Below are 21,976 nucleotides of genomic sequence, written 5' to 3'. Positions count from 1 at the left end.
TAACACTTTATTTTATAGTTTGAACATGAATTTTATTATGAGACTAGATTATTAGAATGACTTACACCGATCAAGCATAGCATTATGACCACCTTCATTGTTCACAGTTGTGACCCATCAGAGAATGTTATTTACTTCTCCTGTCAGTGGTTTTAATGTTGTGGCTGTGTATGTTCATGACGTTTTGAAGCGTGTAGCTACTTAATTTCATTTCATTTCTAACTCATCAGAACCTTTCTTGACTTATTTCTGTTAGTGAGCAGAAACTGGCACAGTTACTGTTCATTAAACACTAGATACCTCCCTGGTGTTGGTGCTAGTTGTTTGTCCCCGTCCTCTTTCTCTACGAATGATGCTCTCATCACCCATTATCAGTCAGAAACTCCAGCCTCAAGGTGTGAATGGGGTTGAAACTTCTTGTGGACAGAGGTTATTACTGTATTGTAAATTGATGGCAGATGATAACTCAGTCCACCTCCTCTGTTTAGAGTTCCTACCTGACATAAATTGCTTCCTTTACTCTTCTTTGGAACCATCTGTCTCCTTAGGCTAAGAAGTCTGAATCATTTCAAACTTGTGTTTTCCCTGTATGAAAAAAAAGGGCGTTGGGACTTTTAACAACATAACTAGCCTGTATATTAATATCATATTCATAAATATGAAGACAATAATTACTACACAAAGACATACTGTAGCTTATTAGGGACAGGAAATAACTGCTGATAAATGTTGAAAGAGAGGGTACTGGGACTTTTATTCTGATGAAACAGTATTATCTGGTGCAAGAGATAAACAAACTTGTAATTACTAATGTACAAGACATGTGGCATCACTGGCATAATTAGCCTGTATATGAATATTATAATTAATAAATATACATGAATGACATGGTACCACTCACTTTTACCACATTTAATGTCTTACTTTGAGTTTTTTATTTTATCCTAGTATCCTTGGATATAAATACAGCCTGCCAGCTTGTGAGCTTCTAGTTTTCTATCCTTTGTTCGCATGTTCAGAGTGAGTCTCTCTCCTCGCCGTGCAGCCTGTAATTAACTGTGTGACTGACTGTGTGTGTTCTCGCCAGCAGATGGTGCATTTCTCGGTTTTTCTTTTTTTTTTGTGAATCGCTGCTGGTCGTGTAGAGGCGGAGTTCAGTATTTTCTTTTTTGTATTTTTTTTTTTCTTTTTTTCTTTTTTTGCTGATGTCGACGTGCAGGCGGCGGGTAGCAGGCAGAGGGCAGCAGGCTGGGCTCATCATCTCATCCTCACCGGATCAGCAGCATCACCGTCCAACACACGGGCAAGGACAAGGACGACCTCTCCAGACGCGCGCAAGAGGACGGGACCATTAAGATATTTCCATATATATAAATATATATATTTGGTATTCTAAAATAAAAGGGCACCAGATCGCATCGAAAGCAGCAAGATGCTGGCCTGTACAGAGATGATCACCATGTGTCTTCAGTCTGCCAAGCACGAACACTTGAGAAAGCAGCAGGAGCTTGACCACAACCAGAATCAAGGCGTCTCTCTCTTCCAGGATGTAAGTACACCCTATTACAGCATTATTAAGAAAGATAAATACATAAAAAGCGAACCTACTGTCGTTTCTTATCAGTGTCTACAAATTTTAGAATCATTTTCATTTCATCTTGTGAATGACTATGAAAATGCGTCCACACCAAGGCTCAGTCGTTTTACTGTCCTTCATTCTCCTCTTTATGAATGGGCCATATTGAGGTAATGCATGCCAGCCTATATACCTTTCATGCAAGCCTGGTGTGCAGCTGCGCTGTTATGTAAGAAAGGTGAGTGCATGCCTATTATTGCATCAATAACAAAAAGATGAAAAAAAAAACCCAGATGTTTCAACAGAGTGAGCTGACATACATATTTGACGAAATTCACCTGCAGAGACACTTATTTCATTATGGTCAGTGGTTGTATTTGCCACCGATGTATCTACTGTATATGTAATATAAAACGAGTTTTTTTTTTTTTTTTATGAGGAGCGTTTCCTTCACAGAGCTCGAACAAATATTAAAGAAATGTTTTCAGTTATTTACTAAGGACATCACCACTACAGATTAACTGCATCCTCCAACTCTGCTACCTGCATCTTTATTTTCCCTTTATTTTTCCAAATAATGAAAATAAAAACGCCTTCATTCAGTTCACTAATATGCACACTCTATTTTCGAAATAATGCTTTGTATTTGGCCTTTCCCAATCTGTTTTGCAGAGAATGCAGTGGACAGTGTATTAGCAGCATCATTTCCCAGCATTAGACTTCCTGACAGCTGGCTGTAAATTCAGTTCAGTTTCCCCAAGGCAGATTACTGGCCAGCGAGAGGGAAATCAGACTGCAGCGAGTGCGCATTTGCTTCAAATGCAGTTAGAGCCGACACTGCATAACCTCCAAACAGGACATTTATCTGCTGTTAGATAAGCTAATGGTTGCTCTCTCTCTCTCTCTTTTTAATAGATTAAGTGGCATCTCATGCAACATTTCTGAATCCCAAACATCATGTTGTCATTTTCTTCCGCTGATTTTTTTTAGTTTTGTTTGTTTCTGACAGCTAAATCATGCAGGTGCTGAGTTGCTTGTGGTTTCGTTCCGAGAGTGTCTCTTTGTCTCCCTCTCTGCAAGTGAAAAGGGGCTGTTTGTGTATTTAACGGGACAAGCTGCGCGACTGTTTGCTTAGTTAAACACACTCCTTTTGGTATTTGCTTCGGGCCCTTCATGCCTGGATGAAACGCCATCGATGTTGTGAGAGTGTCATTTCTCCTCCTGTAGTTTTATTGTGTTCCCTGGGACCCGGTGTCACATATAAACAGGCCCCAGGGGCTGAGTGAGATGCATAAATGTCAGCCTGGCGGCGTCCATGCTTCTAACGTTGCTTTCAGAAGATCTTTATCAGCTCGGCGGGATGACAGCGCAGCCATCGACCCCACGTAAGAGCATAAAGCAGGAATAAAGGGCAGTAAATCTCATCCCGTGCTTTCTCCAGAGCTGCCTCTTATTGCTCTCAGCTGTTATGGAGCACCTCTGTGCTGGCTTCCTCTCAGATGTGCTTACCTCGCTTCCACAGTTTATGGCAGCCTGACTGTGGTGGTCCTGAACGACCTCTGCATGCAAATGTCATCATGCCTGCTGTCAGTCCACGGACGTTAAAGGGCCGCCCCTCTAAACGGTCCATTCACCATGAATTTGTATGCGGATTTACTGCAGCTTCTCCTTTTGCCAACCTTTCAGTGGCAGCAAATATAAATCTCTGTCTGGGTGTTTCTGTTTTTTTCTAAAAAAAGAAACAACTTCTAAAGGTTTTGTGCAGCTTACTTCAGAATGACAACAATGAAATGTTCTAGGTAAATATGAATAATTAACACTTAGATTGTTTAGTCACTGGTGACACGTTCATTAAATTTTCATCAAGTGTTTTCCTTTTGAACCATTTTTTTTTTTTTTTTCAAACCACGGTTTACAGTTGTTTATAGTTATGGGTTGAGGGGAGGCTGGTGCTAATTTAATTTCTAGTGACAGATTGCAGTTCAGAGTCACTGCCTGAGTTTGCAGTGATGTAGAGTTTAGCTCTAAGCTAAGAAAATCCAGCACACTATAAACCTTGATATGTTAAGACGATGTGTACGTTTGTCGTTTGAGCATGTACACCTGGGATATGTATATACTGCACACACATTGATCAGGCATTACACTATGAAAAAGAAAATAACATTGGTATCTTGTGACAATTCAATGTTCTTCTGGGAAACTTTTGGATCTGGCATTTGTGTGGATGTTGCTTAGACACGTACCGCCCACCTAGACCAGACCAGACGGCACCACCCCATAACAATGACACTCCCCCAGCGAGATGCAGCACAAACACGATTTACGAACGACTAAAAAAACACGAAAAACGGCACAAGGTTTTGACCTGGCCTCCAAATTCACTAGATCCCAAACTGAGTAAATATCTGCGGGATGATCCACAGAGGCCCCTCCCCTCAACCTCATAGGGCCCAAAGGCCCCCCCACTAACAACATCCTGTCTCCAGACACCTCAGGAAACCCTCAGAAGACCCATGTCCGTTCTCTGACGAGTCACAACGGTTTAAGAGTCACAAAAGAGACGTACACGGTATTAGGAAGGTGGTCATAATGTTATGTCTGATTGGTGTACATGTGCAGCAGCTGGTAAGACAGTCGACTGCTTCTGTCAGTCAGCGGAGGCTGGAGATACTTGGTGATGTGATGTTGTGGAGTGAAATAAGAACCGGATGCTCTTGAATCTGTCTAGTTTAATCAACACAATTCAAACACCAGTTCTCCATCACTTATTGTCTTGGCAACACTGTTGTATTTGCGGTAGGTTTGAGTGTGGACTGAATTGTGTCCACCAGCGAGTTCCTTAGTAATGGAACAGGGTCAGATTCAACATATCGAATGGTGGAGGGACGCCGTTAATGAACAGGGTGCGAGAAGGGTGCTGAGGCCTTCACACTCCGATGAGCTTGAAAAATGGTGGCATCTGGATGTGACTTCGCTGCTCCACTCCGATGGTCGCGGACATTCAACCAGCCAATGGACACTATTAATCCGCTCGGGCTCACCGAAACAGTCGAGGAGCTGGAAAATTAAAAAAAAAAAAAAAAAAGATGCACCACTCTGATGTCACTCCTCACGCTCCACAAACGGATCTCCTCGTCCCACATCCCACAGGATGTGCGTCAACGCGGCGACGAGGTCAAAGATGTTGAGGCTGATTTTATTACACCGTGCTCTCAGCAGAAATTAACGAACAAAGAAAACAGAGCCTCGTCCCGCTTGTGCCGATTTTTCACAAAACATCCTAACGCAGCGTGATCGTTCTTAAATCCTGCAGAGAGAGAGAGGGGGGAAAAAATGCTGTCATTTCAAAAGCTGCTCTTTGGTGCACACAGACGTCTTCATTTCATTTCCTGATGTGCCTCCTGTCGGTTTTGTTATTGAAAGGAGGAAATTACAGTTCCTGCTGAACGTTAGTCTGTGCATAAAAAGAGAGCAATGGGCCTCAAATGTTTTTAGATTGCCTCCCCGGATCTCTGCTTCCCCAAGAGAATAAAAACATCTCAACTGCCCACATGCAGATACCGTGCTTCATCTGTTATTTATAAATGAACTCTGCACCTGAAAAACCTAACCACGTTCTCCCTCTTCCGTTGCAGATTTTCCGCCGGGCAGACAAAAATGGTGAGTGAGCTAAACACACAGCTAATTGGATTATGGTATACGGCTAATTAAAACTCAATTAAAACCTCTTTGATGGTTTGCACACATTTCCATGTGCAAAAAGTTTTTGACGGTTCATTGGCTCCGAGAGGATTCATGTGACCTTGGTGGAACTTATCTCTCCGTTTCTTTGAGGCAGATGAGACATGAATTAGCAAGGTCAGGTGCAGCTGCATCTTTCGGTTTCGTAACACAATTCGACAGGATGAACTCCTCGTGTTTACCCTGCAGCCACTGCCCATCTCAGTGCAATGCCAGCAGCATCTCAGTGATAGACGAGGAAATATATACACTATTTAGTGCACACTATATATAGCACGTACTGTATGGCAGTGTGTGCATGCACGCTTATGATGCATGAATAATCTTCCTATAAAACAGGCCTCAGCTGCTGCTTGCTTGCTTGCACTAAATGTGAATTTAATGCATCCCTTCCTCTGCATACCCGTCAATGTTTCAAGTGATTAATGTGCTACAGAGTTACCTCTGTGCTTCAAAGGAAGTTTCCCCTCCAAATGTCTCCCTGGAAAACGCGGAGCATTCGGCTCAGTTCGATAAAAAAAATAAATCTGAAAAAGCAACAGTGCTGACAAATAGGGAAATGTTGCTGCTCTTAATTTCTTATTCATGCGCTGCATCTCCATTTAATGGAACGTAAAATGTAACAGGGCCGAGTGATTAATGCTGTTGAGTGTCTGCGGCTCGCCTCGGGGGTGAAGGTGTTACGTAAGGGTGGGATTAATGGTGCAACATGCGCCGCCATGAGCTGGGGTTGTCTGGGGTGCCCCGCGGCCCGCGTGGAGACAATGAGAAAATTCTTCAGCTGAATTATGAATAGGCCCTTAAAAATATGCTTTCTTTATATATATTTTTTCTTTCTTTCTCTGGGGCTGTTATGAAGAAACTGTGCAAGAGAGAATCAAATTTTCTTTCTTCCGACCAGTTCTCAGGTTATTACCGTGTTAATTAGTAGAAATAAACCGAGTGTATAATAACAAACACTGCAGAGGTGTGACATTTTAGCAGAAGTAAAGGTTGACTCGGTTTCACTGAGCATCGTGTTTGTCTTTCGTACGTTTTCCGTTAAGTCTCGCACTTGTGCTTTTTCTTCCACCACCAGCCTCCTCTCCCCCTCCCCGCCCCGACCTCCAGCACTCACTCAAAGCTTTTATTTTTCAGTCTTTGTAGACAGAAGGACGATGGCAGAGGCAACTTTTTTTCCCGCATGCCCGTGTCAGTTATCTTTAATTTGCAGCCCGTCTCCGCTCGGCCCTCGTCTCCTTGAACTCGCGCACCCGAGAGGAAGGCGCCTTCTTCCAATCAGCTCTGAGTGGGCTGTTATGATACGCCTTGAGAACTGCGGATTTAGCACGTAATGAGGGCTGCCCACCAACTCTCTGCACTCATCCGTGCTATTGTAATGAGGAATTGCATTTAACAAAAAAAAAAAAAAGGCTCAAAACTATTGTATGCTTATGAAGCAGATACTGAAAGCCTGCACTCGACAGAGCCGTGCAGAGAGTCGACTCGTCACCGACACGTTTGAGCTGCTGCACGCGGAGAGAGGGTGTAGAAAGTGTGATATTGCCATCAGGGAAACAAACAATAACAGGCATGAGGAACACAAAAATCTGCAATTTCCTTTTGAAATCAAAGAACTAATCAAATTAAATCATCTAAACTCTATTCGTACCACAAGCAGAGAGCTGGAAAATGGTGTGTGGTGCCACAGATTGCTTCACTTTCCCAATATGGACGTATAATTGTGCTATTTTCATCATTCAGAGTGTTGAATTGTTCCTACAAAAGCACAAGTTGTTAACCTGGTCTAAAACATGCTTTTCAGATGTGATATCTAGGTGCTAAAGACGGATCTAGTCTCCCTCTCTTGGCAGTAATAATTAGTTTCAGTCGCACTTACTGATTCTCTTGCTGTTTTTGTAATTAATGCTGAATTCGGTGCAGAAGCAGTGAAAGGTTTTTCATGGCGAGAGCAGAATTCTCACAGGACGCGATGACTTACAGAGGCGGTGCTGCTCTACATGGGAGTCTGGGGTTTTACAGTGCGAAATGCATTCAGCTGTCGAGTAATATGTTAAATTAATCAATTAATTATTCCAAGCGATGGCTGGGGCTAATAATGAATCGCTTAATCTGCAGATTACTTTCTCTATTAGTCATTTTAATCTATAAAATGTTAAAAAATAGTCATTTCTGATTTGTCCAAATCTAAAGATATTCAAATTACTTTCATACATGACAAAGAAAAGCAGCCACTGTTTACATTTGAGAGCTCCAAACCAGAGTACATTTGGCTTTATTTGTTGCAGCTCGAGACATTTTTCAAACGTGCACCTTTTTCGGGTCACGTTCAGGAGGCTCCTTCTCGGGTTAGCATGCTTCTCTAGTTATTTATTGTCTTTATCTCCTCCTCAGTCTCACCTCTCACGTTCTCGGGAGGCAGTGCTGACGCGGTTTATGAATTATTAGCACCGTTTCCATTTGAGCCCTCCCAGCTTGGGGATGCTCTCGAGGAAGGAGAGCGTTCCTGGAAATGACACAAGCCTCAGTTGAGCGGGGGGTAGCAGCGGGGTAGGTCTTCATGTTAGGGCTGAAGTTTTATTCAGCGTGAAGTGAGATAATTAAACCCTGTAAGCCGCCGCGCTTCTGTGGCGAGCTGCTGGTTTATACATCTAAACAACGCTCTTAATTTCCCTGCACAGTCTAAGTCTAGAGAATAAACTGCGTTGTAACCTGCATACTTCTTTAAATTAGATAGATAAATAAACTTTGTTGTCATTTACACCTCTATGTAGTTTTATTTTCATGTCAGATGGCCAAATTGCATCCACACCACTTCTGTAGTGGTGTATTAGAAAAGAAAAAACCTACATCTGATAGAATATTTGAATTGTTTGAGATTCTCCAGACGAATGTCAGCGTACCACCCCCTAGACGTGTAATGAAGGGCATGCAGTGCAGAAAAGTTTAAAAACTCCCAAACTTCTGGTTTCGTCCTAATGACAAGTTCGGTTTTCATGTCTCTGTCTCTTTTGATACGGTCCTCCTCTGAAGCGCAGCCACAGCTGAAACCACATCTGATGCCGAAGCATCGCGGCATCTCGCTTTTTTCAGTGAACTCCTTAATTAGCGTCTCTTCCGGGGTCCGTCCACAGATGAGCAGACCGTCGCGGACCTCATAGTCTGTGACCTGTACATTCCCAGAGCCCCTTTCGGTTTAATGAGAGACGAACTCTGTGTAGTACCAGCGTGTAGCAGGAGCCGTTCTGGCTCGGTGACATGTTTTGCTGGAGTCGCAGGTTGGTTGAGCTGCAGCCGAATGTCTTCCAGGCGGGAACAGGCTTAAGGCACAACGTTTAAATATTTAATGTCCCATGCCTGTGCAGCGGCTGCACCACTCGGAGCCAAAATGGCCTCATTAACCACCAGCTAACTTGTGGCTACCGCTGACTACCTTCACACTGTGTAGCTTAAAAGTGATTTCGGCTGCATCCATACTTGAATTCAGTGTTTTTGTACGAGCATCAGGACAATTGCATGACAGTATAAGTGCAACACAACCCATTATTTTGTCATGATGACACTGTAACCATTGTTAAAGGATGAATGAATAGGTTTTTGCTAAAGAAAAACCTATTAGTAGATGGCAGATAATAAACAAAATTCACTGAGTACAACTTCAAGTTTGCATTAATTGTACCCATGTATATTAACGCATAAATAAATAAGTTTTATTTTATCTAAAATACTGTGTAATGGATGTGCAGGATCCGTGCATATCAAGTGACCAGACTTTTTTCCCCCCAAAAGTTTAAAAAACGAAACAAATCATCACATTTCAGAACATGGAATTAACAAATCTTCACAATTTTTGCTAAATTATTCGTATGATAAACTGCAATTACTAATGATCAGCCTACACTTAAACAACAACATATTTCTGGACATAGTTCCTTTAATATTTTGTTAATTTTAAGCCACTAAAATGCTGGTTTTTGCTTCAGCCACGGCCATTTAGAAGTGACCTAAGTAAAAATGCTGTAGATGAAGTACATGTCGGATAAAAAACTGTCTGTAGCCGGCAGCTCAGCGCAGCTTTGATCTATGAGAAACACTTGCATAACGTGCCATCTGATCCGAGCTGCGCTGCGTCCGGGCCTCTAAGTCGGCCGTGAATCCAAACCACCCTCTGACGGAGGACAGTGAGTCAGCAATGAGGTGCAACAGATTGTGTTTACTCCTACATCATGTGGGACAAGGTTTTTGCAGTTTAGTTTGAGGAGCGAGTTATGATTCCTCGAATAGATCCATCACCCTGCTGGAGTTTTATCTTAGTCACACCTCGGTCATCTTTAGCAAAGATTTCTTTTGCTGACGCTCCTCTCCTGTAAATGAATCGTGTCCACGGCCGCCGAGTGTGAGCTGGTAAGATGATGTGATGATCAGGCCTATCAGCCAGGACTCTGCAGAGATATAAAGGATGGGTCTTAAATGGTTTCAGACACATTATCATCATTATTATCATCTAAAGTTAACGTTTCTTCTCAAACTAGTCATTGTTCCCAATTTAGGCTCTGCTGCATTTAACAAGAGCCCACCTGCTGCCTTAAAGTTCGGATTTTATTGAGGCCATGGGTCGTCCAAATCAGATTCCTGGCTGGGAAACAGCTTCTAAAATCCACCCATCCATATATTTTTTCGCTGATGTTGTAAGATCGCGGTGTAATCCTCTTTTGTAGAGCCTTGTTTTAAAAGTATCAGCATTTTAAAGTAATAGTTTTTAAATTATTATTTAAAAGTATTACTATACTACTATACTAATTTAAAAAATGCAAAAATGTCAACAGCTTCTACATTTCCCATTTATATCATATCACCATTCCTCCTCCTGCATTTTTCAACTTAAAACTCGAGTAAAATGAACCATGACAACACAGACAAAACTCTCAAGGAGTCAAGTCGATGGATTACGTGAAGGTTAAGTTTCGAAAAAATAAAAAATGGTTAATCAACCAAAGATTTTGCAATACCCCCACAGACCCCCTAGGGGTCGCGGACCTCCTATTAAAGGCCTACGCTTTACAGTGCACATGCAGCACGATGTGTTTGACAGATTGTTGTGCAAACCGTGTTAATGTGTTTGTTTCAAATTTGTTATAATATCAAATAAATTGCTGCAGAAGATGAAATAATTCAAAGTTAGAATCGGCTAATGATCTCATTTAAAAAGCAAATCTGGTGCTCGGTTAGACAATTGTTCCTCCTGAGAGCCGAAATCGATGATTATTTATTGCAGTAATGGAGTTAGGCTTTTAGGAGCTAAATAAAGACAGAATTTATGAATTACTTTATTTTCTGCAGCACCTCTGAGCTCATTGCTAGAGTTATCCCAACGCCTTGGAGCCAGAGCTGCCTTGTGCAGTTACATTGAATTATGGAGAAACAATGTATTAAAGTAATAAAAAATTTCAGGCTTGACTGTGGTGCAACATTCACACGTTTTTTTTTTTTCTCCTTTCAGACGACGGGAAGCTGTCCTTGGAGGAGTTCCAGTCGTACTTCACCGACGGTATCCTCACTGATGAGCAGATGCAGGAGCTGTATCACTCCATCGACAGGAAGCAGACAGAGTAAGCTCATCTTGCTCTTGGACGCCCTCCAAATCTGCTGCCATCTCCAGCCCCCCCGTCCCGCTGCCTGGCAGAGAAATGTCAAGTCCTCTCTTCAGCTAAGATTATTCCTTAATGCCTGTGCGAAAGCCCCGGAGTTTGCGGCCGTGTGCCGGGAAACTGATGAGCGCAGATAAGACTGAAATATGGAAATATATATTTGTCTGAGCTTCAGGCTGATGGAACAATAGTGATGAAAAAGAAATCAAATATCACTGGGTGCTGTTGGCGTCGCTGAAATATTAAACGGATCAGAGTGAAGAATGAGTCTTGAGGTGTTTTAGCATTAACTATGCTCTTAGAGATGGAGCTCAGCTTATTTCTGTTCTGTTCAAACCTACAAAATGAACAGCCTTAAAAGCAGATTTAATAAGCAGCTTCTGTCATCAGTGTACTGTCAACAGGTTGCTTTAATACTGAGTGGAGCTGGATAGTCCTACAAACAATCAAGCTCATGATGACATGTATTTCCTAACAGAGCAACCCCAGAAAACGGAAAAAAAAAAAACTTTCTGAGAGGAGAAAGTCAGTCTGGCTTATTGGGGAGTTTATTTATTCACAATCAGCAATACATTTGTGTTAAATGCAATGTAATAATATGATAATATAAGTCAAACTGAATTTAAAAACCACAGTCTCACACATCACATCTGGAAACCCTCAGCAAAATAAGAAATACAAAAAGCGCTCCAGATGAATATGTATGTATGTGGGTCAGACCGACATGTTGAACTGACTAAGAGACAGCCATACAGTGAGTGATAAATGCACAAGACTTGTTGTCCTGTTAGAGTTCCCACTGACATCTTTTTAATTAAGATGTCTGTATTTGTCATCTTCTTTCTCCCTCACAGCAACATGGACATAGACAAACTCTCAGGTAAATATGTGTCTTTCTTACTGCCTCTCCTGATATTGCGTTGCATTTTTTTCCTCCGTGACTCACTACTTGAATTCCAATTAATGTCAACCCTGTCAGCCTTGATTTATGGCCCCCTGGCGACCAGTGGCTAACAGATCCTGTCCTCCTCCAGAGCACTTCTCTCCACATCTGGGAGAATACGTCAACGTCCTGTCTGCCCTGGAGAAGCTGAACGTGGCCATTTTGAAGGCCATGGACAAAACTAAAGAGGTGGGTGCTAATGGCTTTCACCTCTGAAAAACGTAATATAAACGGAGCGCAAAGGCCTTCAAAAGATCTGTGAGCATCCGCCATACCTCGAAGCATTCAGACTTTTTCTGTCAGTTGTTCGGCTGTCAGTTTGGAACCTCGTCAGAGGGCTCTTTGAGGTCAGTCTGCCGTTGCGGCGTTACAGAAGAAAAAGAAAACTGCCCGGCATGTCAGACTCTGCCTGCTGTCTGCTCTCCTGCCTCTCCTCGCTGACAATACATTTTCAAACATCACCTCAAAGACTCCTTACAAATGGAGCCTTGCTTTTGAAAAATGGCTTCTCTATCAAGACAGCAGGTGGGAAACGGGGAAACATGGCAGCTGTTTGTACATCAGCAGGAGCAGTAAAGATGGAATAAATGGAATAAAGCAGTGGATGGGACCATATATATATGTATATACTATTTAAGCATATTTACAGTAATGAGCCTCAACATTATGCCTGCACTCAGATGAAGTGAGTAATCCTGATTACTGTATCCCATAATGAGCATGAAGTGGAGGTCTGGGAGTATTACTGAGTCAGTATGTGTGAGCAACTAGGCTGATTAAAATAGAAACGTATCTGTTCTGTCAGATGTTCTCGGCATAGACGACTGAAACACGCGACATGAGCTCTGAAGTGAAAGGATGACGGCGGGAATGTTAGCTTTGAACTTATTTGGACAGAAACGTGGGACGTAGCGGTGCCACATATGGTGTTAGATGCAAAAATGAATTCATCACCAAAGGTATCGTGAACGCCTGAGCCGGTTCTCATGACAATCCACTTAATGGTTGTCAAGATAGTTCACGCAGAGTTATATATGTAAACTTCCCTTTAGAGGAAAGCCGTAAAAGTGGGGCGAAATCTCCCCTTTGGGAACCATGAATGTATTATGTAAAGGTGAGGTGAAAAAAATTCAAGAAACCACAAAGTCAGCAGGATTGTTTCTCTGACTATGGATAAAGTTTTTATGTTATTAACTGAGTAGACAAAGACAGGAGGAATCACAGTCTGTTAGATTGCATAAAAAGTATAGACCCCTTCATGGCCTATGTCACTGTGACGTCACAATGTTAACTGGAGGCAAAACAGAGGGAAACACTTTCACTTTCAACCATGAAAATGTTTTCTTTATGTATTTTTTGAAATCAAAGAAATGAAGAAATCAAAAATTTAAGTTTTATCACATACCAACCACTGCCAGTTGTTGACAGCTTTGGTTTGGCGATTAAAAGAAAGGATTGGAGTGAGAAAATCAACAACAATACGCACACTTCATATCAGGTCAGATTAGTAAGTAATGCATCATTAGTTTCAGCGTGGAAAACATTATGGGTTAGATTAAATTGTGACTGAAAGGCTGTTAAGTTCTTGTTACACGTCAATGCTAATGCTAATGCTAACTGCGAGCTAATGCAACATTAGTTGTATGTTTCAGGGATGTCCCAGCAGAAGTTGCATTTACTACGTTACCCTCTACACTTAGTTCTTGTAATATCTTGGTTGGAGAGGCTTCACTTGATAAAGAGAGACCAGACTTCGTCCTCTCTGTGTCCTTTTGGTCACATCATCCATCCAGTGACAGTGTAGTAGTCGATGAATATAGTCCCATCAGTCAGAGTCGACTTTTTAAAATAACACTCACGGTCTTGGGGAGGGAGTGTATTAGTATATTCTCTAAAATATGTGTTTTCCTCATCCATTCTTGCCATAACAGTCCATTGAAATATGTTAACCGCCGTTTACAGGCTATAGTGTCTGAGATGTTTTGCATCCAGTTAAGCCCCGCCCCTCAAAAAAAACATCACATTGTTTACAAACCGTGAAGAGGTCTATATACAGTATAAATTATACAAAATTAGATATAAGCATATATTATATATACAGTATATAGGGAGATGTGTAAATGTAAGATAAATAAGATAAATATATAATACTGTATGAAAAATGCATAGTAGCAGCAAGTAGTAGCAGAGCAACCACGGTCCAGTTGTGTCCTCACAGCTTCTCTGCTTGTGCTTATGGCGTTCAATTTAGTTTGGGGTTTGTTCAGCCACCACAGATTCTCTAATGTGCAGAGACCCCTCAGTACAATATTCTCAGTTTAGTGTAAATCACCTTCATGAGTGATATAGACTTCACATCTCATGCCTTCACTGCAGTCAACTCTGCTGTATCTTTCATCTTCTGAGGACTGCGTGTGTGTATGTGTGTGCTCCGGTGAAAAGCATGAAACTTTGATACACTTTCTTTTATCTGTATTTTCAGATAATGAGACGGTATTTGATAAAAATCACCAGCCTTGGATGGTGAAACATCCTAATTAGAGCCTTATAAAATCTCGTTATGAGCCGAACCGTATGCTTCATATTCCAGGAGATGTAGAGGGGATTTAAGTGACTGCCCTTGACAAGTGGGGCTGTAATCGTGTTATTTTAGCCTCACCCAGTAGAGATCAGCATCAGAGAACTTCCACTAAGACTTAATCAATAGCTCAGCTCAGTCTTCATTGATTTCATCTAGCTCTCCATGTTAAGCCAACTGGTAGATATTACTTCCTGTTCTCCCGGGGAAGAGAGACGGGTGTGTTCTGTGAATAGATTAGAGTTAATACGGAGTTTCTGTGTATTGCAGCAACTTATATAACACATGCAACATGATTACAAAGGCCCAGACACATCAAACCGACATAAAAGGGTGCCGGTCGTCCTAGTTTTTGCAGCCCTTCCAGTTTTGGTCTTTGAATCGCCTGCTGTGGTGGAGAGTTACTGCCTCTCTCATAGGCACAAAGCATAATTACTAGTCTACCACTGGCTGTAGTGTTTGCAGTGTGTTCAAGTGCAGCTTTTTGGCCAAAGTATAATCAACTTGAGCCGATGCTACAATCAGTCTTTGTTTGCCCAGGTTTTAAGATAGAGATCACAGAAACAGTAGAGTAGTAGCGAATGATAGTAACCAACTCCTGAAATCTCTACAATCCTTTTTCCTGCTTTTGTTCCTTTTATTCCTTTGTAATCCTGTCCTGCTATTCTCTTCTTTCTCCGTGCAGCCATCTTTATCCTTCGCTCTTTGTCCGTATCACACATGCCTTCCTGGTGCTCATGCATTTTTCATGTTGCTATCAGCTGGTCGAAAAGCTTCCTTTGCCTCCTTAAGAAGAGGCTTATTTCATTTTTTTATTTCTAGCCAACCTGAGACCAGTTTTAGTGATTAAATCGCTACAGCAAAAACATAACCAACCTCATACTGGTTCATGTTTTTCCACCGAGTTTAAATTCAGGCAAAACATCCATTATTTACTCGTGTTTCTAATTCTTTTATAATGAAGGGAAAGAGAATTCTGAGTATGAGATCAACGCGCTGAAATGTATTTTTCTTATTAGTTGCTGCGCTGTGAGATAAAAAAGAATAAATTCGCTGTGGCGCTCCGGCTCGTCTGTCTTGAAAACAGAATTTGCAGGAGTTTCATTACTCATGTACTGTAGTGCCGCCGAGACAACAGAACGGAACAGAAAGCTCTGCAGTAATGAAACAGAAAGAGAGGTGTATTTTTTTTGCACCGCAGGAGGTTGTGAGGTTGACAGGGTTCATTTTCTTACAAAAACTGAGCTGGAAAAGTTGTGTCCACCTGGAGGAACAAAGGTAAAATACATGTGCTCAAAGGGAAACTGGCATTGAGCAATTTATATGCTAAAATAACACTTTTCCTTACATGAGCTTAATCAGTAGCACCTTATGTGCTTTGCATTCATTAATTCAGTGTAAACTGCAGAAGATTAATATTCACAGAGTTGGTGCCACTTGATTCTTGTGTTCTTGTTTGGTTTTAGTTGGTGGGAAATAATGCATCACTTTAACACAAGGTCTGATCTGATTTGGTTTTAGCATCATTTTAAAACACTTAAAGGACAAACTTAGAAGATGGTTGATTGTCTGAGAACCAGCAATTTTTCACGAAGAAACTGAATGAAAGATTGAACCGTTCAAAGAACTGGATATCTCTGGAAGACAGAGACATTTCTCAACATCACAGCTAATTCTTGTTCATTTTTACCTGTCGCCCTCGTCCTTGTTCAGGAGTATCAGGGTTCATCGGTGCTCGGCCAGTTCGTGACTCGCTTCCTGCTGAGGGAAACCTCCGCCCAGCTGCAGTCCCTCCAGTCGTCACTGGACTGTGCCATGGAGGCCGTTTATGACCATGGCTGCACGGGGAAGAGGATAGTGAAGACGCCCGAGGACCTGCCCATCCAGAGGGCGACCAAAAGGCCCGGCCGACGCATCCAGAAGAACATGTGTCTCTCCCCGACTGACCCCTACTCTGGCATGCTCACCACAGGTACGTTTGAGTAGCGTTAAGTCGCTGAGGTCGAGGCTGACGATTAGAAGGACGCGTAGCAGCGACTGCATCTCTTCGGTCAACTGGTCCGACATCCTGTGCTGTGCTGATGTTATGTTTCTGGGGTCAGGGGTCAGTGTGGAGCCAGACAACCACTGGGGCTCCCAGATCAACCAGCTGGAGCATCTCATAGACAAACTGGAGTATGAGGTTTGTGCAGTAGTTTGTATCTTTGCCGTTCCTCACTGACCGTACATTTTCACTCTTATAAGAGGAGCTTTTAAAAGAGGCTTCTCTAACACAACAGCAGGTGAGAAGCACAGTGGATATTTGCATGTAATTTCCACAAGGATTGAGGGGAGTGTTGTTAAATATTTGATAATTATTAGCACCCGATAACCATGTAAACGCTTGATCTTATCGTGTCTCTCTGATTGGAATAAATAGCCTCTCTCTGTGCAGGTAGCAACATAACAAATGTTTGAAAAGATAAATGGATAAAAAAAGAATTGGGTCATCTTTTTCTGTAGGATGATTTCAGCGTTGTCAGTATTCTGTTCTGATTAGATATACTGTATGTGTAAACGCATATATCTGTTCAGAAAATTTTACTTAGCATCCATGTAATCAGTTAACACTGAATCTCTTATAGCATAAGTCTTCAACAGGAATCCAACATATTTCAGTAAAGAGATAAGGGATAGCTTAATATTGTATGCAAAATGATGATAATAATAATGTATATTTATAAATAGCACCAGGTCGAGTTTAATATAGAGCACATATAATGGGTAGGGGGTCCCTACTTAATCTCTCCATCAGTTTTGGGGTCCTTGGCCTGAAAAACGTTGGAAGGCCTTATAAGAATGATTTCAATCGGCCTGAAGAAATGTCGTCCATGTAAATATAACCACAGACATCAATCTTTCATCTAACTCAAATATTTCTCTAAAATCTATTCTTTTAATAGAGAAAATGAAAAAAAAAAAAAAACAGGAATCTCATCAATGATTAAAGTCTGAGACACAAAGAACTGCACATCCTGTTCTGGCGAGGTTATACCCTACAAATATATTCAAGTTAAATTTGCTCCGATGACTGTAATTTGGAGCCGGAAGGTCTCTAACACAAGGGAGAATTCAGGGTTCGCCGTGCTCTGCTGTTACCGGTAGAAATGTCAAACAAACCTTATGAACCCTGCTGTGTGTCCGCAGATAACACAGAGTTTGCCCGGTGGTATGAAACGTCCTGCATGTTTCCAGAGAGGATTATTTGCAGAACAGTAGTACACACACACTAAATGTAATGATAAGGCATCACCTGTCAATGCATAATGTGCTGTACACTTATGAATTATTTAAAATAAGTAAAATTAGCAAAACGCTGCCAGTTAGGCCTGATATTTCAAGTATTCATATTGATGATCCAGAAGCCCTGCTCACGCACTTGGTCATGTAGGCAAGATTTTGCGTAACTCGCTGGAGGCCTAATGTGATTCTTTGTGACAGACCGTAAACTCTGTACTCAACCGAGTCGCTTGTGCCGCTAATTGTTGTTCCACATGGCTGACTGGTGCATTTATGCCCCTATTTTCAGAGTCCACATCTTGAGCCTCTCAACGAAGACACACTGGCGGGGACTTACAAATCGGTGAGCACGCCGTGTGTTGAATGGAAAAATTGTGCGCGCACATCCCCTTCATGCATACGTAACTCTGACTTTATCATTTTGTCCAGAACATACTTCTGGTCCAGAGACAAATGTCTGTGAAGGAGAAAGACGTGGAGCCGTTTCAACAAGCTCTCAAGATCTACACAGATGCGACCACCAGCCAGCTCAACAACCTGCAGTACGTCCCTTTATCCGCCCTCGCTGCCATTGTTTGCCTCAAGAGGCTCTCTGGGATCTGATGCAGCCACTTCATATTGCCTCAATTTTCCCTGACATGTGAGATAACCCACCCCTCCCCTCTGCCTCTCTGTCTTTCTCTCTGTCTTTATTTTTAGCGTCTCAGTCCAGAACCTGCCAGATAGATCATGCTTCATCATGTACGAGTTTTGGCAGGACCGTCTCTCCTGGATGAGGTGGGGGTCATGAGGGCTCTGTGTGGCGTGTTGAGATAGAAAACATGTCATGAGAGTTTCGCTGCCAAACCCAAATTCTCTCACCAGCTCGTTCCGAAGCCTCGCTGACCTGCTCTTTCTCTCTCAGCTACCTGCAGTCGTCCATCAGCAAGACCTTCCAGCGCTGCATTATAGACTCGCTGGAAGAGCCGGAAATGGTCTCCACCATGCTCCTCCCAGGTACGAGCTCACCGCGTTGAGCGCTTTAATACTCAGGAACCATATATTTAATCATTTTAGTTTGATTTAGTTTTTAAGACGCAATAATATTCTCAGTTAAATAGTAAGAATAAACAACAGCAGTGTGACTTTATTAACATGGTTTTTTTCATCTTTTGCTAGATAATAATAATGATTAAATGAATTAAAAAACTTCTTTCTGAATTGATCTTTACCTTTAAAAGAAATCCTGCTATAAACCCTTTTCATGTATTTAAAATGAGTCACAAAGTTAGACTCACAACTAGGGGTGTGCAAAGCATCCAGTATTTGTATTTGTTAAAATTCAAAATAGGTGTAAAAATCCATTTTTTCTTTTGAGTAACACTTATAATTTAGGTTATGTTAGTGTAAAAATAAGTGTTCTTTAGTTATTCATTAAAATAATTACAGATGTATTTGCAGCGTTGGTTGATGTTCTGTATGAAATGCATGAAAAGCTGCAGAACATGACTGTGACGATGATTTGGTGCTTGTGGATGGCGATTGGGTTGACTGTGGCTCAGTAAGTGGAGTGGTTAGCAGTTCGATTCCCGGAATTTGATTTTGATTTTGATATACTATATTGATCCCCGAGGGGAAATTATGTCCTGCTGTTTGACCCATCTATTTGTTCACACTGTGAACTGTGTACAGTTGGATATATGAACAGTTGTAACAAAAAAAATAAATAAAATCAGCTGTTCATTTTGTTATTCTTGTACTGTCTTGCTGCTCTCGTGATTTTAATTTGCAGATGCGTTAGCGATTTTGTTTTCCATCTAAAAAATCTCTAATGATCTCCACTTCACACAGCCTGCTCAAAGCCCAGTGGTAGACAAAGTTACTAAGTAGTGACTAAAGATCTCAATAAGTAGTCGGTGGAAACCGAAACGGAGCAAAAAGTCCACTGAGCAGCAGTAATACAGACTAATACAATCTATTTGTTTAAGCTTAGATATGCAGCTTTAAGTCAAAACAGAAAGTTTTAAAATAATGGAAGTAGATAATGTTTTGTTAAACAGCCTGTATTAAAAAAATGGACCAAAACATCAGCTTTAAAAGAGATATCTGATTAAGCTCAAGATCCATTAAAATTCAAATATTTGTATTTGTGTAGTCTCATTCTTCCTTTGTTAAAACTTGAAATACATTTTTTTTCTTTTCTCTGTTTTTTGCACACTCACTTGTGTTGAATCAGTAATGTGTGTGCTCTCTCTCTGAACCGCTATGCAGCTGGCCTGTATGTGTGTAAAGAGAGCAATAGAAATAAAAACCAGTTTGGAAGCAGCCGATCAAACGGGGAATTTAAACTATTCCACTGGCTTCACATTTGTGAATCTGACTCTGAACGAGTCGGCGCCTCACCGCCCACAAACCCTCACCACGCATCGCTGCTGCAGAGCGAGAGTTAATATTGGAAAATGTGTCTCCAAATGTTTGTGAGTGTTGATTTATATCAGCTGGATGTGCTAATAGGCAATTGTCTGCTAACATGCTAACCGTATAAACATTAGGACGGGTCATTAACGCGTTGCAGCTCGTTTCCTCTGCCCTCACGAGGACAAATCACCTTTTAATACAATAATAGTTTTATGTGTGAGATTGTGGACGCCATATTGCATCATAAATTTTAGACTCCTCTAGTTGAAGTAGCTCATTTGTTTGGCTCAAGTAGAGGCCACGGAGCACTGATGCTTAATTCTTTCTTTCTCTTTACAGCCTCTTGGTGGATTATGAACAACAACTGACAGGGCAAAGTTGCTGCCTTCAAGAAGAGAGAGGCGACCATGTAATCGCTTCTTCTTCTATTTTGTTTCTTTGATATTAACTGTTTTTTTCCCCTTGTGGCATGACCAGGATTGCTTTTTGCAACGCTATGCTCCAGGGTTTTAGAAAAAAAAAAAAAAAAGAAGAAGACTGTTCAGATAGCTCAGTCAACAGCGGAGCAAACTTAAACCTTGGATGGAACGAACTGAGGTAATGCAGTGTTTTATTGTGTGTGATCAAGATCTGTGCTCATTTCACTGACTCACGGGCACGATTCTTGTGTCTGATTTAACAGAAACGCCGGAAATGATTTTAGAAAAAGAAAAAAAAAACACATTTGCATGATTTCTTATTTCTCAGTGCTAGTTTGTTTCACTTAGAGCTACATCTTAGAGTAGGTATAATGTTCCACAACAACAGAAAAACACAAAGTAACAATAAACCTGTTTATCCATCACTTATCCTTCCTCTCAGATGAAAATAGTGACAGGGTTTACCTTTCCTCTTGTTCTCTCTGTGGTATTGTGCTTTGTTGTCTCTTTCAAAGCTTTGTTACCAACTTGCCGACGGGTTAGACAGCCATTCGATAGTTAACGAAGAGTTACAACCTATACTTCTATCGTCCGTGTCACTCCTGCACTTTAGAAAATATGAAACGTGGACCTTATCGTGAAGAACGGACATTTATCGTAGATCGTCTATTCAAAATGTAGAGTTAACTGCTCCTATTAAAAAGCAGAGAGCTGCTCCGGGGAGCAGTGAGATGTTAGTGAATGGTAATAATTTACCAAATAATTGTGCAGTTTCCTCGTACTGTTAGATATATATAAATATAATTTAAAAAAATAAATAAATAACTCAAAAGCCATTATTTTGCATTTGCAGTGTTTAATCGAGAGTTTAACGGTGCAGCACACACAAATAGAAGTTTATATTTTGAGTACAAGCTGGATCTGTTCCGTGTGATTGAGACTCTGGTGTACAGTAGTCGATAAAAGTTGTAGAATAATTATTGTGGTAAATGTACATTATTGGATTTGCTCGGATAATGTGAAGAATGAATGTGTTCACACTTTGGTTGAGTATTTCTCATTTCTTTCAGTGTAAAATATACAGTTGTTACGTGATGCTATGTTTGTTTTTCGGCATGAATTAAAGTTTGACATGTTGATAACGAGAAAGAAACGTTGCTTGTCTGCAGTTTATTAAGAGGCGTTCATTACTTTTGAGTAAACACTTTTTTTTCAGTTAGAAGTCAGTTAATTAGAACCTTTTTTCAAAGCATCAAAAGGCAACTTCTGAAGCCCATGTCATGGGACTGAGTAGAGCTCCCCCTGGTGTCTGGCTGCAGTATAGGTCATAAGCTCCACCCCCTCCATGTTAGTGGGTGGGGCCAAACTAAAACGCCAAACTACGCGTTAAAT

At 41.3% G+C, this 21,976-nt stretch overlaps 1 protein-coding gene across 1 annotated transcript; it reads left to right on the top strand.

Annotated features, from left to right (window-relative positions):
• The first annotated feature begins 1,123 nt into the window (after positions 1–1,123).
• Positions 1,124–21,737, top strand: LOC125023810 (N-terminal EF-hand calcium-binding protein 1-like). Its single transcript, XM_047611325.1, has 12 exons — positions 1,124–1,549; positions 5,215–5,239; positions 10,821–10,929; positions 11,823–11,848; positions 12,003–12,100; positions 16,203–16,461; positions 16,592–16,671; positions 18,058–18,111; positions 18,198–18,310; positions 18,468–18,545; positions 18,673–18,764; positions 20,505–21,737. The coding sequence occupies exons 1-12, from the start codon at positions 1,433–1,435 to the stop codon at positions 20,531–20,533; spliced, it is 1,080 nt and encodes a 359-aa protein (XP_047467281.1). The 5' UTR covers positions 1,124–1,432; the 3' UTR covers positions 20,534–21,737.
• Positions 21,738–21,976: the final 239 nt, after the last annotated feature.

Source organism: Mugil cephalus, chromosome 1, assembly GCF_022458985.1.
Source record: "Mugil cephalus isolate CIBA_MC_2020 chromosome 1, CIBA_Mcephalus_1.1, whole genome shotgun sequence".
Lineage (NCBI taxonomy): Eukaryota > Metazoa > Chordata > Actinopteri > Mugiliformes > Mugilidae > Mugil > Mugil cephalus.
Note: the sequence above shows the minus strand (reverse complement) of the source record. Positions and strands in the feature narration are given on the sequence as shown.